The 16,811-nt window shown below is 36.3% G+C and overlaps 1 protein-coding gene across 1 annotated transcript; it reads right to left on the bottom strand.

Moving 5' to 3' along the window:
* Positions 1–695: 695 nt before the first annotated feature.
* On the bottom strand, positions 696–4,725 carry LOC137729691 (oligopeptide transporter 3-like). Its single transcript, XM_068468695.1, has 6 exons — positions 4,043–4,725; positions 3,298–3,395; positions 2,345–2,914; positions 1,976–2,231; positions 1,686–1,868; positions 696–1,564 (listed from the first exon to the last, which is right to left on the bottom strand). Exons 1-6 carry the CDS (start codon positions 4,589–4,591, stop codon positions 950–952), a joined length of 2,271 nt encoding a protein of 756 aa, XP_068324796.1. The 5' UTR covers positions 4,592–4,725; the 3' UTR covers positions 696–949.
* Between the last annotated feature and the right edge of the window lie 12,086 nt (positions 4,726–16,811).

Genomic DNA, 16,811 nt, shown 5'->3' with positions numbered 1-16,811 from the left:
ACATGCAGAGAGGGAAGGGTGGACCATCTGTGGTGGCACTCGGGACAACAGAGAGGTTTATAGCGAAGTATGTTACAGTGGTTCTCTACAAGTCCTTGCAGAGAAAAAAAAAAAAAAAAAAAACACGCACACACGCACACAAAGTGTCTGTCTGGACTCCATGGTCCCCATTATGTAGTTAGTTTTATATCAATTTCAAAGTCAAATGCCATTTCCATGGCGTCGGTTAATGTTCAGGAAGGATTTGTCAGGTGAAACTTCAAGATTGCATTTTCACACAATTCCATTGCTTAATAACCATTTATCCATCCGCTTTTGCATTCTTGCACTTATTGGCTGTTTGTTTCTCTTCAGTTGTTGTACAAGAAAAAAAGGTGAGAGAACGAACTTTGTTGACAACCGTTGTCGCCCTATCTGCATTTTCTCTAGTTTGTCTGATCCCCATTTCCCAAACCTGCCAAGGTCGAAGGGATAAGTTTTCTGTGTCTAATTCATTTGCAAGTTAACATCCATTTCTTGTTATCTAGTTGGAGAGAGACTTGCATACGCTACGAAGATGCCAAAACTTAAAAATCGATAATTTCCCATATTTTAAACATAGGTTTAAAACCTTCTAAATAGATTCTGCTCAAGAAAACTTCCAAATAGATGGAAAAATAAAATTAAAAAAAATTGAAGAATGAGATTCAGCACAGAAACGTAAAATTATACCCATTCACTCATATTAAATTGATTCTAAGATAATTAACAAGAACACCCATACATTTCATCTGAATGATACATTTCCGGTTATACTGTAAAGCATTAAAAACTAGAACAACTCCCAACCCTGAAATCCTCCCATTTGCTAAGAGCACACCATCTTCCCTTCCTCCATAACTACGACGATAGCCCTCCTCCTTAGCTTTTATTCTTCAAATATCTCTTTGTTCCACCATTTCATGGCTATTTAAAAAACTGGACATCCTTCAACGTGAATACCTGGTGCAATGGGGCATGTCGCCAGAGGACAATGATCGAGTTCAGTCCCCCACCATTTCAATTCGTGCTTCGGATTCTGCAAGGCGAAGAAGAGGAGGACACCCATGAAAGCTGTCCCCGCATCCAAAGCTGCAGACAGGACATAGTTGTATTTCTGCCACCAATGCTTGTGGTATTTGAACACGAAGTAGTTGAAGATACCTCCGGTGATAAGCCAGCTTGCTATGTTGGTGGGAGTTGCAGGTGGCATCCCCGCAAAGCCATAAGTGATGACTGGCATGTTGATCAATGGAATCCATTTCTTGTCTGGGAAGATTTTGCTCATTGCACAAATTGGAAACGGCAACAAAGCTCCAACAAGGAATAGCCACACCAAGTTCCTATACAATCCTCTGGGTCCAAACAGTCGCCTTGGTCCAATCAGACCCCATATAACAGAAGCATCGAAGGTGACTCTGTATTTAGGACAAGTCCACGGGCTGTTTGGATTGTGGGATTCAACATCGCATATGTTCTCGATGTTTTCCAGCATCCACCATGCAACTGCAAGGTTCACAATACCGGCAACTAGAGTTCCCACCAGCTGGGAACAAACATCATGAAATGTCAGTTTCAAAAAAAACACAAGTGTCAAACCGGGAATAATTACCTTTAGGAACAAAAACAGAAAGGTTAAGCATAGGTTTCTGTGCTGAATCAAATACCTGAGCAGTGTACATGCACCGAGGTGGAATCTTCATATAGTGCCCAAGTTTGAGGTCAGACAGGAAAGAAAGAGCGTGGACAGTGCTGATTCGTCCATAGATTTTGAAAAGCAAGTTTGCAATTGGTTTTCCTGGTAGAATATACCCAATCATGAATTGTGCTATGATATCAAATCCAGGTTGCTGCACAGAAGCCACACCAATGGTTAGAGAGGTTAGAATGATATTTCACAGTTTGTTAGTACATGCCAGAACAAAGGTGGGGAACATTCAAGAAATCGAAAAATTACTTGGTTAGTGGTAGCTTGAATGACTCCAACAGGGAGGGTAACGACGAAAGACAAGACAAAGGCAAACAACAAACCCCACCATGGCAGCTGCACAGTTTCTTTCCATACAAAAGACATCACCAGGGACAGGACGACGCTCACAGCTAACAAAACAAGGAACCACCACTCAGGCACTTGTTTGTAATTTTTCATCAATTTCTCATGAATATCCATTTTTGCGTTCTTCATTGCCGATTTGCTTTGCTGCAAAATAGCTCTATGAAAAGGAATAAAGGATCAGTTTGTCAGTTTAGTCAAATATATTTTTATGTAATTGCTAACGTTGTGTAGACAATAAGAGAAGCTATGTCATTTAAGAATTGAAAGTACCTTCCGTGAAACAGTGCCACATGAACTAGGGTTGCTGAAAATCTTGCAAATCCCGATCCAATGGACAAAGCGAAAAGGGGGCTAAGATAAAGCTTGCCGTAACTATTATAGGCATCAATATTAAGATCAAGCTGGGGTGTTAAGATCTTGGTAGTTTCGTATTTATGCCCAGCAGAAGTGAACAGCTTGTTGGAAAATATAGGGAACTTTTGAGCATCGAAAGTGTTAAACTTCCAGTAACAAAGAGGGACAATGATATAGATGAAGATGACAAATCCAACCCCAACGTTGAGAATGGAAGTCCATGGCGTGACGAGGGGGCTGCCACGATAAGCAGAAATCCCAGCCCAATCGAAGTTGAAGGCACCAACACCAAGTCCATTGTAACTTGATCCGATCTGCTGAGCTGTGATACTGTGTGGCCAAGCCCAGCAGACCCATGAGAAGAACGTCAAGATGGGGAAGAGATAGCCGGGGAGTGCATAGTAGAGAAAGCTTGCTGTCATGGCAATGAGAAAAAACTGCAACTGGGTAAGGCCCTTCTCTTTATGTTCTTTTTCATGGAGTGCTCTGTGGGTAAGTTACACAACAGCAAAACAGAAACAGCAACAAAGTTATTGATGTGATCAAAATTGTAGCGTTTTAAGTTGAGACGAATATTATTCCCAATCTGTCAAGAGACAGAACATGAAGAAACGTTCTTCTCAGGAATCTCAACCATTGAACATGCAACAACACATGGCTTATGATTTCACTGAAATTATTACACTTCCTTTGGTTGGCTAAGATTGGAGGAATGCATACTATGTTGTTTTGAGTTTTCACCAGTGAGCTTAGTTATCCTAGTTCACTGAGGACCAAAGAATTCAACTTTATCTTGAATTTTTATTCTCAGCAACAACCAAAGGAAACATTGATTAAGGAACGACACATGAAAAAAACCAAGTCTTTACCTAAACAGAGAAACCTGAGCAACGTTGGAAGGCCACCACATTTCCACCGGGTCGACCAAGTACCTCCTGAGAATCCCAGCCCATCCATACCCAATTATCTGCAACAAATCACCAAAACCCAGAAATCAAACTTTATTCACAACATTAATTCAAAGTAAAATCACATCAAATTGGAGAAAAAGTCCAACAATTTGGCTTCTTGATTTTCTTTTCTAGCCTCTGCCCACAAACATAATTTATTTTTCCTTTTTAGATCAAGTAATGAACTTTTTCTGAATTTAAAAGGCTATATATTTGATACATATAGACAACTAAATAATTTTATGTAATTGAGTCTTATAGAGACGATTTTAAAATGATGATTAAAATTTTCATAAGTTCAAAATACGCTAATAACAAAGATGAATAGGGTGGATACAAATATTATCCATTCTCTTTGAAGAGAAAGTAGTCATTAGACAATAAAATCTAAGAAAACTAATGAAAAATGTTTGAAAATTTTGAGTTTTAACGATAATAACAAAATAAAGAGTAAAGTAAATATTACTAGGATTAACTTTTTAGTATAAAAATGTGATTTTTCGTTAAAATGAACAGTATCAATAACTTTCGTTAAAGTACCCTATAAGCTATGCGAGGAAAAATCATAATTTTCCAAAATCTCTACCCTACAAATATAAAATTCAGAAAGCGATAATAAAATATAAAGAATAAATATTGAAAAATAGAATAGTGGTCGTGGAACCTGAGTGGTAAGGACGATGACGAGGCTAAGGATAAAACTCAAGCTCTGCTTGTAATAGGCCTTCATAATGGTGATGGCGCCAATCGAGTAGGCATCACCCCCACCGTAAGAAATCCCACAATTCGCAAAAATGGTAATAATAACATGCTCCTTTATGTTGAAGGGCCCGGGGTTGAGGCTGAACCGCCACCCCCGGAGGCTGTGCTCGCGGCGGGGGAGGGCGGAGGCCATGAACTTTCCGATGGGCAGAGTAATAATCTGCATGAGGATGGCGGAGATTGCCAGCGGCTGAGTGCGGAAGCTGAAGAAGGTGTTGAGGAAGATTAGGAGAGTGCACGACGTCAGCCCCAAGAACCACGCCCTGAATGTCATCACCGGCATCGTCGGGTCGTCGGTCTCCGGCACCACCAGCGCCACCTCTTCTATTTTGCATCGCTCGTGACCGTCCGATTCTGGAAAATCGTGAGGTGGGTAATCGTCGCCGGCGCCGTTAGTGCCTTTAGTGCCGTTAGGCGCCTTCTCTGGGTCCCTTTGGTTATTGGACGCCATTGAAACAAAGTTGAAAGCTCTCTCTCCCCCTCTGTTCTCCCTTTCAGAGTGGACTAATTATGTGTCCGTCTGTTTTTGTGGTGTTTGCTTGGAATTTAAAGTGTCGAGACTCGAGAGTACGACCAAGAAGTAGTTAATGCACTCATATTTCATAAGACAGAAGATAGATAATATATGGTTACAAGATTCTGTCTTCTTTTATGATATTTGTGTTCTTAAATATTATTGGCCTCGTTTTAAGATTCTGTCTTCTTTCGTATGGTATTTTGAATAAAATAACCGTAATTAAAGTCAATTTTATGTAATTTTATTTATTTGTTTCCAATGTGAGGTGATACACTCCGTGTTAGTGTACAAATAGTGAGATATGTATGTTAAAAAATAAAATCTCTCACAAGTTAAATAAAAACACGTGATGTACTACTCGTGTTCTGATCATGATGATTTTTTTTATTTTACAACGCTTGTGGGCCCACTTAAACGTCTCGTTCTTACCACATGGGTTCGAAGGGACCCACATAAAAGTCTTCATATTGCCATGCAGGATAAGGGAAAAGGATCATTGCTGGATTTTTTTCTGGGGATCTAAGGATTTTATAATTGTGTTCGTTCATCGTATATCGTGCAGTTAGTTTTCGTTAAGTATTATTTATATTTATTTTAAAATTTTAAATTTTAAAATAATTTTTGACAATACAATGTATGATAAATGAACATGATCACTGAATCTTTCGGAGTCCCAAAAACATAATCCTCACCGAATCCTTCCAGGATAAGAACTTGTTTTGTCATCGTGTTTGTTCTAGTTCGAAGACAAATATAATGGCATCCACGTGGCAAATGTTGGACCATCCTCTGGCGTTAGAATTTTTAAAGTCCGCCAGCCAATACATTTTGATCAGTTGTCACATTAATCCAGAAATTTTTCAATCTGATCATTATACAAATTATACGATGTATGTGCTAAAAAGTTAATAACTTAAAAGTAAAAATTTTCACCATTTCTATAAAAACACGTGATGTACCATCCGTGTTCCCATCACAATAAAAAATTTCTTTAATCCAACAATACTTCAAACTCGAAATAATTTGTGATTGATTGACAAAACTTTCTACTTGTAATTAGATATGTACTAGGAAGTGATGCACGCACGTTACTGCATAATAGGAAAATTCGTTGGTAATAACAACTAAAAAATTATTAAAAATAGATTGAGCATAATTTGTAAATTGTTAAGTTTTGACTAATGTTGTATTAATTTATACAAACAAATGCATTAAGAAATAAAAAGTAAGTGAAATTAGATATATACCTGAGTTAAGAGTTTTGATAACGTCTCGCGTTATACAAGAGTTATAAAACTGTTGTAAATCATGTCATGATTAAATAGCAGTTTATTTGTGAATATTATAATTTTTAAAATAAAATAAAATAGTGTTGTAAGACGGATTAGATTTATGTAAATTGGTAAACTTAACTTTGATTATCTGGAGTAAGAATCATCATTTCTGTCTTTTCTCTTCAGAAGAATTTAACTATTACGAATTTATATAGATACTTTCTTCTTCTAACTTAATGTGAATACATGACTAATTATTTGTTTGTTTGGTGAAAGGTTAAATTGAATATTCAAAAGTATAAACAGACATCTTTCCCCTAAAGATAAACCCTATCCATATTTTTATAAATATGTGAAAGAACATATTAGGTTAAAATATGTGGAGCGGGTATATCTCTAGTGTAAATGTCTAGTTTGATACTTTTGGATATTCAGTTTAACGTTTTAATATGCAAGCAGATAATTTGCCATGTATTTAGATTATGTGAAAAGAAGATAGTTTATATATATATATATATATATATATATATATATTAGTAATAGCTAATTCTTCTTGACACACCCCGACCCGGAATGTCTTTTAGGACTCCGAATCGAGCTGTGTTGTTCAACACCTGGAAGGTGACGAAGCCATAGAGTGTAGTGATGTGGAAAATGTGAATAAATTTAAACCTAAAAGTGCCTAAGTGTAAGAGTGCGTTGGTGAGCGGGAATGAACCCATATCACACGTGATGTTAGAGCATAAGTAAAGTACAGTAGAGTTGATTGAGAAGTATACCATCGGAGGTAGTCTCCAATACCATATTTGCCAAGAATCCTTGTTGATACGAAAGTTCAGCAGCTAAACCTGGAGGATCGAAAAACAAAGGTGAGTGTGCCTAAAAATAAAGTTTTATAAAAACCTTCTCCAACAACATAATAACCCCTCGTCATAAAACAAGTATAGTTTCCAAAATATACATACTACGTATAGTAAGAAATTATTTACCGTAGCCTGCAAAATCTCAGGAATTCGATACAGCACAATATTTCGTAAGTAAGCACATGATGTTCATAATCACATATTCTCACATAAATAAACATACTACATCGAGTGCTCATTGACACGTGTTGACACACGAGTTCATACAGAAGTAATCTAACATAAACATGACTGGGTGTAATCATAATATATGATATAGTACTACAATCACGTGAAGACTGGTGTTAGGCGCATCACATACAAGTAGGAGTTACCTATTGCAACATGTACGACAGGACTGACACTTACAATGGATCCAAGGTGAGTGTGTGGTGCGATGTGAACATCCACGTGAAGCCTGGCTCTGGCCTGGGCGAGTACTAACACCAGTGCAGCAACGATGAGCAAATAAGACAAATATAATTGTTATTCGATAATTCTAGTCGACGTCACATTATTCATGAACATAAATATAATTAAGGCATCCCCTTATAGTAAGTTTACATGTGCATCTTGTAGGATTATTTCATAATTTTCCAACAATAAGACATTTCTTATAAACGTTAATTTAATTATGGCAATCACTTAGAAAATTCATTTATAAGTATATATGTGGAAACTAACCAACATATATATATGAAAGAAAAGACCCACTCACAGATCATGTCGTCGAGTCGAACCTGCCTCATAGTATTAAGAGTCCTTGCAATGTGTTTCGCCTAAAAACGAAACCATTTATGTAAGTACGTAACGTACTAATATATAAACGTGTTTTCATACAAAGTACGGCTAATAAAGAAACTATTTTAAAACGTTCAAATTTCGAAAAACGGAGGGCGAATTCGGGTCCGGCACGTCGAGAAACCTAATGAGGGATCTTAGGTTCCTCCTAGTGCCGTCGCACGCGCCGCCACACTGTGGCTGCACAGGCAGCCACGCGCCGACCACCCTCACACGTACACGTGCGCTTGCAAGTACGATTGTACTCGCCTTCTTCGCGACGGCATGTGTTTTGCAGGTTGAACCACCGACTTCTAGAGCTCATTTTGAGCTCGATTCTCAACCAAATTCAGTGATTCAAGCACCCATTTAAAGTTAGGAATATAGGGAATCGATCTAGAGGTTGTGTTATAATCGAAGCTCATCGAAAAAGTGATCTGAAAGTGCCACCATGGTCAAAAGAATAATATAAGGCTTTGGAATATGAAGGATGTGAAGGTCTTGAAGCTCGCCATGGTCAGGAAAAAGGATGAATAGTTCCACGACCACTGTACAATGTAGATTCCATGATTGGGTTGCCTTCACGGTTTGAGCTTTACAAAGATAAGGAAGGACAAGGCGCGGTGATGATCTGATAGTCTGGTTTGCCTGAGTAGTCAGGTAGGGGTGGTGTGGTGCTACTGTGCACAAAGAGTGTAGAAAGAGTTTTTAGAGAGTTTGAGGGAGGGATGCATAACAAAAGAGAGACAGAGAGGGACATGCCATGGTGGTATGGTGTGGTAAGGATCGTCAAAAGGTTTTGTTGGCTATCGTACTGAGAGGGTAGGACGAGAAAGATAATGAAAATGATAGATGAGGGATGATAAATGAGGAGGAAGGAGAGAGTTCCAGAAAAAATAGAGGGGACACGGGAGCATGGGAGAAATGGAGTGTGGGCCCCGACGGCTTACAAAACAATACATACACAAAATATCTCCCAACCTGAAGTTATCAAATTGCCATTCACGTTCGTAAGTCCGTAAAATCTTCACCGTATCTCCAAATCTAATTATGTTTGGGCTCACGTGTTCATCTCGTCGAGTACTACCCAAATACATTAAAAGAATGGGTCTTACGTCCCATTAAACGATGGTCAACAAAAGTCAACTATCCTCATCTCAAGGGTATTTTCGTCAATTCACTCTTTTAAAATTAATAAAATCATAAAATTATAGACGGGTTTGTCACACTTATGAAGAGAAAGCTTAGTAAAAATTGTAAATAAATGTAAAACGTCAATAAAACAAAATTAATAGAGTATTAATTAATTTTACATACCTTTGAATATTTGTGTCTTCTTTGCTTGAAAACGTATTTCTTAACACTGTAAGTTTGTTGTTGAATTAGCTACTTTTTTCTTTTTTTCCTAAAATTGGAAAACAAAGTGTTAAAAAAAACATTTTATGGCAGTTAATAAATAATATATAATAATTAGTTGACATGGATGGAAAAATTGAGTTACATGCAGTATGAAAGAGTAGAAACTAAATTTGAATATAACAAATAAAAAAACAATTTGTAATCCATTACCATGCATGATTATCTATTTTATGCTGGATATAGAAGATAAAGTCTATTATTATGAGTGAAGCTAGTGTTTTTGGTATGGGTGTTCTAAACCCTAAACAATTGACAAACTGAGATTAATGACAATTATGATGATAGAATTGAGAATTAATAGGAACTGGATCTTATTTTTTGTTCTAGTTTAAGAAATTGGATCACCCAGACTTTAAAATGTGGTTGGAAAATAAAAGAAAATAAAAACAAAATAAAAAAAGAATCTAGAATTTAAAACTAAGTAATTCAAAATTTTAAATTGCTTACCTTAAACTGTTGGAATTGGAGTTACAAAATTATGGATCAATGTACCGTGCAACCACATAAGCAAAATTTACTTTGTAGATAAGTTTTCAGCAGAAGTATGACTTTTGACTTATCTTATGCACGTTGATAGGAAACTGCAAAGATGAAGAATATTTGAGTTAAACATGTATAATTTAAAATTAAAACTAGGTTCTCGGATAAAGAAGTAACATACACAGTGATGAAAAGAAAAAAAAACTTACATTGCATAGATAACATTGATAAAAATATTATATTTTTGTAATAATATACTATCCAGTTATTAAACTGTGATGTAAAAGTTGCTCTAGATTATAACTTAAGCAAAGAAATATGTGAAAAGAATGATTCGATATAAAATTTAAAGCCATAGTATTGACAGCAACCAAACACTTGTCAAACAAAAGGAATAAATGTAATCTTTCACACAATTTTAAGAAAGCAAAAAAGACTTACAAACACGCTCAATTGCTTGAAACGTTGATAGCTGAAAGCTACTTCGGCATCCAAAATTACTATAGCAGCTGAGATGGAGCAGAGATTTTTTCAAATTGCAACCACTATTAAACTTTAAAGCCTGTAGACAAAACCCTCAAAAATCATTATATTCCTCCAAATGAAAGACAACAAAATTATCTAGTTATACCCAAGATCTAAACACATAAACAAAAGCCTCTAAAACAAAAATGCCTTCCTTTTTCGCCTATACAAATTTATGAAACCATCCCCTTTTTTTTTGGGTTTTTCAGCAGTGTATAAAGCTATAGGTAAGCTATCAAATAAAGCTAGAACACCTTCTATCATATTGCCAAACACATTGTAACAACTACCATGCTAGTCATTTGCATCCCTCACTAATGACACACCCCAACCGAGATCAGGGCGTGCTGGCCATCACACGAAGGTGACGTAGCCAGGTGCACGTGCGGAAGCTAATAGAACAGTAATATAAAAGTACGAATAATTAAAAACTAGCATACAAAGTCCTAGAACAAGTGCTAGCAGGATGCAAATTCAGAGCGAGACTATAGCAGTCCAAAAGAAAAGTTGCGACAAAAGTACACCCGAAGGTGACCCTACGCTGGTGAGTATCTGTCAGGAAAGCCGGAAGAATCCTCTGGGAGACCACCGAAACTGCTACTCAACTAGAACCTGGAGGGGCGCAAAACAAAAGCGTGAGTGGGCAAAAACAAATCTTTCGAAAATCATTTACAAAATACTTTCTAACCCCTCGCCGTAAAACCTGTATACTTCCCAGAAAATAAACATATACGTATGTATAAATATGCCAATCATGCTCAAGAATATGTCATGTCAAGCCTCATAATGATATGCAAGTGCCCAGGTATAAACATATCAATATCATGTAATCTGGCAGCCGGAGTCACCTAACGTGACCTGTACGGCTGCATATAGAGCTCAAATCTCAATCTCAATATCTGAACCTGCCCACGAGTCGGAACCACCAAAAGTGGTATGTACGACAGGCCTGGGTGTAAATAAGTGCTACGATCACGTGAAGACTGGGCGAATAATCGCGGGTCACCTACGAGTCGGAACCACCTAAAGTGGTCTGTACGACAGGCCTGGGCACCTACCTTGAATCCAAGGTGAACATAAGGTGCGGGAGGTGAACATCACGTGAAGGACTGTGCCCTGGCCACGGGCGGGAGCACTAACACCGGGGGTGCAGGTTATGAGCTCTCTAACTATCTCAAACCCTCACTGAAACAGAAACGTGAATAACGCTTACCTGGCACTTACCTGTGCGTCCACAGCACCCAATATGCATACGTATATATATGCCACTACTAATGCATGTGATGATGCATAAACAATAATAATATGGTGCATGGCATAGGCACTTAACCCTTTTTAATCAAATTCTGGGAATATAACTGTATCTAGGTATATACGGAAAACAAAAGCCCACTCACTGGTATGTAGAGGGGTCGTAGCCCCCCTGCCTCGCATGTGCACGCTCGTCCTCGGGGTACGTGTCACAGTTCGTGGTTCCGATGTCCAATTCCGTCCAACGATGCACTCCCAAGCTCCTTGGGACCTCACCAACACATCTACAAGCTGAAAATGGTATGGCTGTGCTCGCCTCGACCTCACGAGTCCAATGGTACCCTTAGTTCCTTCGATCTGTGAGGTTTTGGTGGGTTATGGGTTTGTCCGTACGCAAAAAGGTGAGAACGGGAAAGGAGAGAGAGACGAGAGACAGAGACAGAGAAAGGGTAGAGAGAGACAGTGAATGTGCAGGTGTGTGTGTGGTCCAACACTTGCCACAACACACAAAACAACCAATAAACGTGACAAAAACGGACTAAGGGCAAATATGTAATTTCACAAGTGCGTTCTAATAATCCCGGGACGGGATGTCACAACTAATGTATGGGCTTAAAAATAAAAAAAATAAAAAAAATTTGAAGCAAGGTAAATACTGAAATAACTCAATTAAACCCAAAAATTAACCATGATCATTCATATGTGTTCCTGAGAAAATAAATAAAAGTCTAATTTTTCAACTAATTTCAACAATCATATTTAAACCTTAATAGAAAACTTACACTAAGCAAATAAATAAAGGTCTAATTTTCCAACAAAATAAAACAAATTGATAAAAAAAGAAGGTAAATCAGAAAAATAAAATAATAAACTTAAAACTTTCAGTTTAAGGAAAACGTGAGTATATAATCACAGGTTAAGCTGAACCTGTAAAATGACTGAATTCCATTGTTTCAAGATTTCTTAAATTAATATAAATGGATAGGAACAAAGAGAAAAGCCATAATACAAAAATTTCATTAATAAAACACACTCCATTTTTTATCCAACACAATATGCACCTCAAATTATAATCTCAATGCATCATGTAATTAAAAAATAGGAACAAAGGGAAAACTGAGAATACAGAAATTTCATACATACCCTTTATCATGCAACACATGATAGAGCTCAAATTATAGTCTGAATATAGATAGAGGAAAAACCACTTACAAATATATAGAATGGCTAGTCAACTTGATAAAACGAAAAGCAACTCAATGCAGAAGAATTGTAATCCGAATTTAAACGCAATAGAGATTTTTTTACGGTGATTTGAACCTGTAGTATGTATGTTTGCCTAAGAGTGAAGAGCCCACAAAGCGGAATTAAAACCAACAAAAAAAAAAAAAAAACACAAACAACTCTGAAATGCACATTTCAAGCATACAGATTTTTTACAAGAGCTCAAAATGTATAAGCAAAACTGTAAACACTCATCACTATGTACACACACGTAATTCTTAAAAAAAATATAAATTATCAGTAAGTAATTTCATATGAAAATATTTCCCATACGGCATTTAGCAACTCTAAATTTGAAATTCTCAAATTTAGCATACCGTGAATGACCTGGATTTGTCCTTGATCAGCGAGGACTTAACAAAACACCCAAAATGACAAAAACGAAACTTACACAAAAAAACCATTTCAAAATCCAAATTACAGTTCTAAATACAGAATATCATTAATCAATCCCTCGTCAAATAAAAGGGTTGAAGATGATAAGATATTATATGTGTAATATTCATTTAATATGCAGTAGTATTAGAAAAAAAAAGGCTTCAAGCACACATGGGTTTTATATTTATCAACACACCAACGTAAGCAAAAGCTTTTCACACTACGTACTACTGTACGTCATTTTTAGTTTTTTTTAATCTTTCCGCTAAAAAGAATGAAAATTATTGGCAAGTCAAGTATTAGCTACGTTGACAGCATAATTCCAAATAATAAATATATATGTTGAGAACATTCTACATTGAATGATAAAAGTTGTTTAAGCACAAATAAAATTCATCTGACCAAGCTACCTTATTAGCACCTTAGTCATCATTTCGAAAAATATGTATACATATACCTAATGAAAACGCCGTAAGTAATTATACCAATCAACCAACAAAAACAAAGGCATTATAATTGCAGGCTTTTATAAAAAGAACCAAGAACTAAAGTGGAATAGATGTTTCTATCCAAAGGTGCTTCCTACCACATTATTTGTTATTAGCATTATAAAAAATTTGTTATGCATTCTTTGAGTGAATTTGCTTGTTTGTGCTTTATAACAAAGCAGTTTATGATGTTTTGGAACATCCATAACAATATTTAAAAAGTTGAACCGTAATTTTTTAAAAGACAATAAACATCTCTATTTATACATTGCACACGTTAGGTACAAAATGAGCGTCTTGAATTAAACCCAAGAGGATAGGTCCAAGAATCTTCAAACCTTCTTCCGTGTTGCTTCTCACTGGTTACGACTATAGTTTTGACAGAGAGAGTATATGAGTCTAAAAGAATTTTTGGGGTTGAATTGGTCAGGAAGACTTTTCATACACATTTATTTTTAAAACTCTACTATTTCGCCATCACTATCCCAACAAATTGATCATAACCACAAAAATGTAGTCTTATTTACTTGAGGCAAAAGAAAATCAAATTAATTTAGTTTTCTTCAGTTAAATCTGTTTCTTTTCTTCTCCTTTCTCATCCCCTTATATCGACCCCATCTTCCTCACACTGTCACTAAGAAATTCACACACAACATTTCCCTTCTCTCCATAATATCACATCACAGCTCTCTCTCCTCTCCTCTCCCTCTCTCCCCAACTCACATAGACTACGTTTTCTTACTCTCTCTGACTCTTTCTCTCTCCCCAAAAATTAATTATATGATCATCCACATGTGTTTTCTAACTCAAAACTATTACTGTAACTTAGAAAAAAGAAAGTCTTGAACTTGAAAGCATCCAAGACACTATTCACCAAAATATTGTATTACATATTTAATTTCTTATAAAAATTATTATTATAAAATGACTTTCTTTAAAACATTGAGTAGCTAAGTATATTTTTAGTAACACGAAAAAATTGGTTGACATTAAAGTGCATATTAAATTTATTTATGTATAATTTTAATGTCTGAGTAAGATAGTAACACCAGTGAGTGAGATGTAATTCATCGGGGAAGAGTGGAAATATTGGTTGGTCACTGCAACTTTACCACGTGCGCTCGAACGTCTTGCACAAGATGGTCTTGTGCCGACCAAAAGCCACCTTGGCTTTATACCTGATCTGTCAGAATTGAGTATTAATTAAAAGTGAAAATAGGATTTGGATCCTCTCCGGATCCCCTTCCTAGGGATCCCAAAAATCAAGACACAAGAACCGTTCATTAAAAATCATGCGATCATAATTAAATGTTTTTTTACGCAAAACGATATTGTTTTACTTTTAAAAAATATAAAAAACATTTAATTGTGGCTGCAAGATCTTTGATGAACGATCCTTGTGTCTTGATTCCCGGGATCCTCAGGAAGGGGATCCGGAGAGGATCCAAATCCATAAAAATATGAGGACTAAGGGGGTTAGATGTCAAGAAGCAGGAGAGGGTGTTCCGTGAGGAAACAAACACATTGAGTTGGACGGGCCACAAGTTAGTAGATGAGACATGATACATATAAGGGTGAAATAGTTTAATTTGTATGTGTATGAAAAGACTAGACACAGACGGTCCAATCTTTCTAAACTTTCTTACAACAGAGTCTAAGACATAATACCCTTCTGTTACGTTTTATTTAGTAGTTGCTGCTTTTGGTTGGGAGCTTCAAGAGATTTTCCGTATGATCGATACACGAGTTAGTATACCAAATATTACTATACAAATAATAAGATATATGGATTAAAAAGTTAATAACTTAAAAAATAAAAATTTATATCATTTATATAAAAACACGTGATATACCACTAGTAGTAATAATCAAAAATTTCTCAGAAGCTTCACATCAGAAGAAAGAAGAATGGAAGATGAGCCATTCCCCATGCATAAAAGAGCCTTCCCTTGGTGTTCAAAAAAAAAAAAAAAGAGCCTTCCCTTTCATTCATACGTGGTGGGTGGCGGTCGTGGTGGGGCCTGCAGTAGACTTTTGCAAGGACCAAGTCGATCTGGGACCCGCAAGCTTTTTCAGCAGGGAGGGCGTACTACAGACGGAAGACTCCGAACCGTCGATTTACAAAGACGGGAGACTCCAAGACTGGAAGATCCCAGAGTCACAAGTGGACCGCGACTTCGTAAACACGCCATTAGTGCTGACCAAAATTAGCAGCTGAGGTTCATACGGCACTCACTTATCAGAGTGGTATATTATGTGTTTTTTTATGTAAATGACAAAAAAATTTATTTTTTAAGTTACTAACTTTTTTAATAACTATTTATATAATAATATATAATATACCATTTCATATTTCAATTATACTGAAAAATCTCTCAACTCATTGCCCTTCATCGAAGATTGAAAGTGAAAAAATTAAGCAGGCACTTCTAACATTTAGCAAAACGAGGTCAAACACGGTGACTTATGAACCTACTCCCAAGTCACGAGTCAAAAGTCAAAGGGGGTTACAGGACAGCATTCCATTGCAATTAGTTGCAATGGGTACGGCTTGTGATCTTCTGGACGTGCGTTATATATAAGAACAGAAGGAATAACAGAGCATTCGGTTCAATTGATTTGAGTTAATTTCTACCTTAATATCAAGATTCTCATGTTTCCAAGAAAAAAAAAAAATATATATATATATATATATATATATATATATAATATCAAGATTCTCAATATGTAATGTAGGGTTCATTTGATTGAATCAAAATAACTTGAAACTTGGACGTTTAGCATTTACGGATTAACAAAGTCTCAACAAGTTTATAACGTGTATTAGTTATATGGATCATAAAATGCTACTGCGTTGAGTTTTACGCTATATCTTCCATTAGCTTTAAGTATTTCTTTAAGTTGATTTCCAAGTCTTCTTAGGTCTTCTTCTATCCCTTTTTTCATGGCTATCCGTTTCTCAAAGTCACATCTAATCGGAGTATCTGTTGGTCTTCGGTTCACATGTCCAAACCATCTTGACCAATTTTCTCTCATCTTATCTTCAATGGCGGTCACTCATACTTTACCTCGAATATCCTCGTTCGTAATACTATACTTTTTTGTGTGCTTACACATCTAACAAAGTATTTGCATTTCAGGATACTCAGTTTTGTAGGTGTTGCTTTTTGACTGCCCCACATTCCGTATCATAAAGAATTACTGGCCTTATTGCCGTCCTATAAAATTGTTCCTTTAGCTTTAGTGGCATATGACAATCAAACAGCATGCGATTCATCCATCCAGTTTGTATTCTATTGTTAAGATCACTATCTAATTATTTGTTCTTTTGCAAGATAAATCCAATATAACGTAAGCTTTCATTCTTTGGTTC

The sequence above is a fragment of the Pyrus communis genome, chromosome 3 (assembly GCF_963583255.1).
Source record: "Pyrus communis chromosome 3, drPyrComm1.1, whole genome shotgun sequence".
Classification (NCBI taxonomy): domain Eukaryota; kingdom Viridiplantae; phylum Streptophyta; class Magnoliopsida; order Rosales; family Rosaceae; genus Pyrus; species Pyrus communis.
Note: the sequence above shows the minus strand (reverse complement) of the source record. Positions and strands in the feature narration are given on the sequence as shown.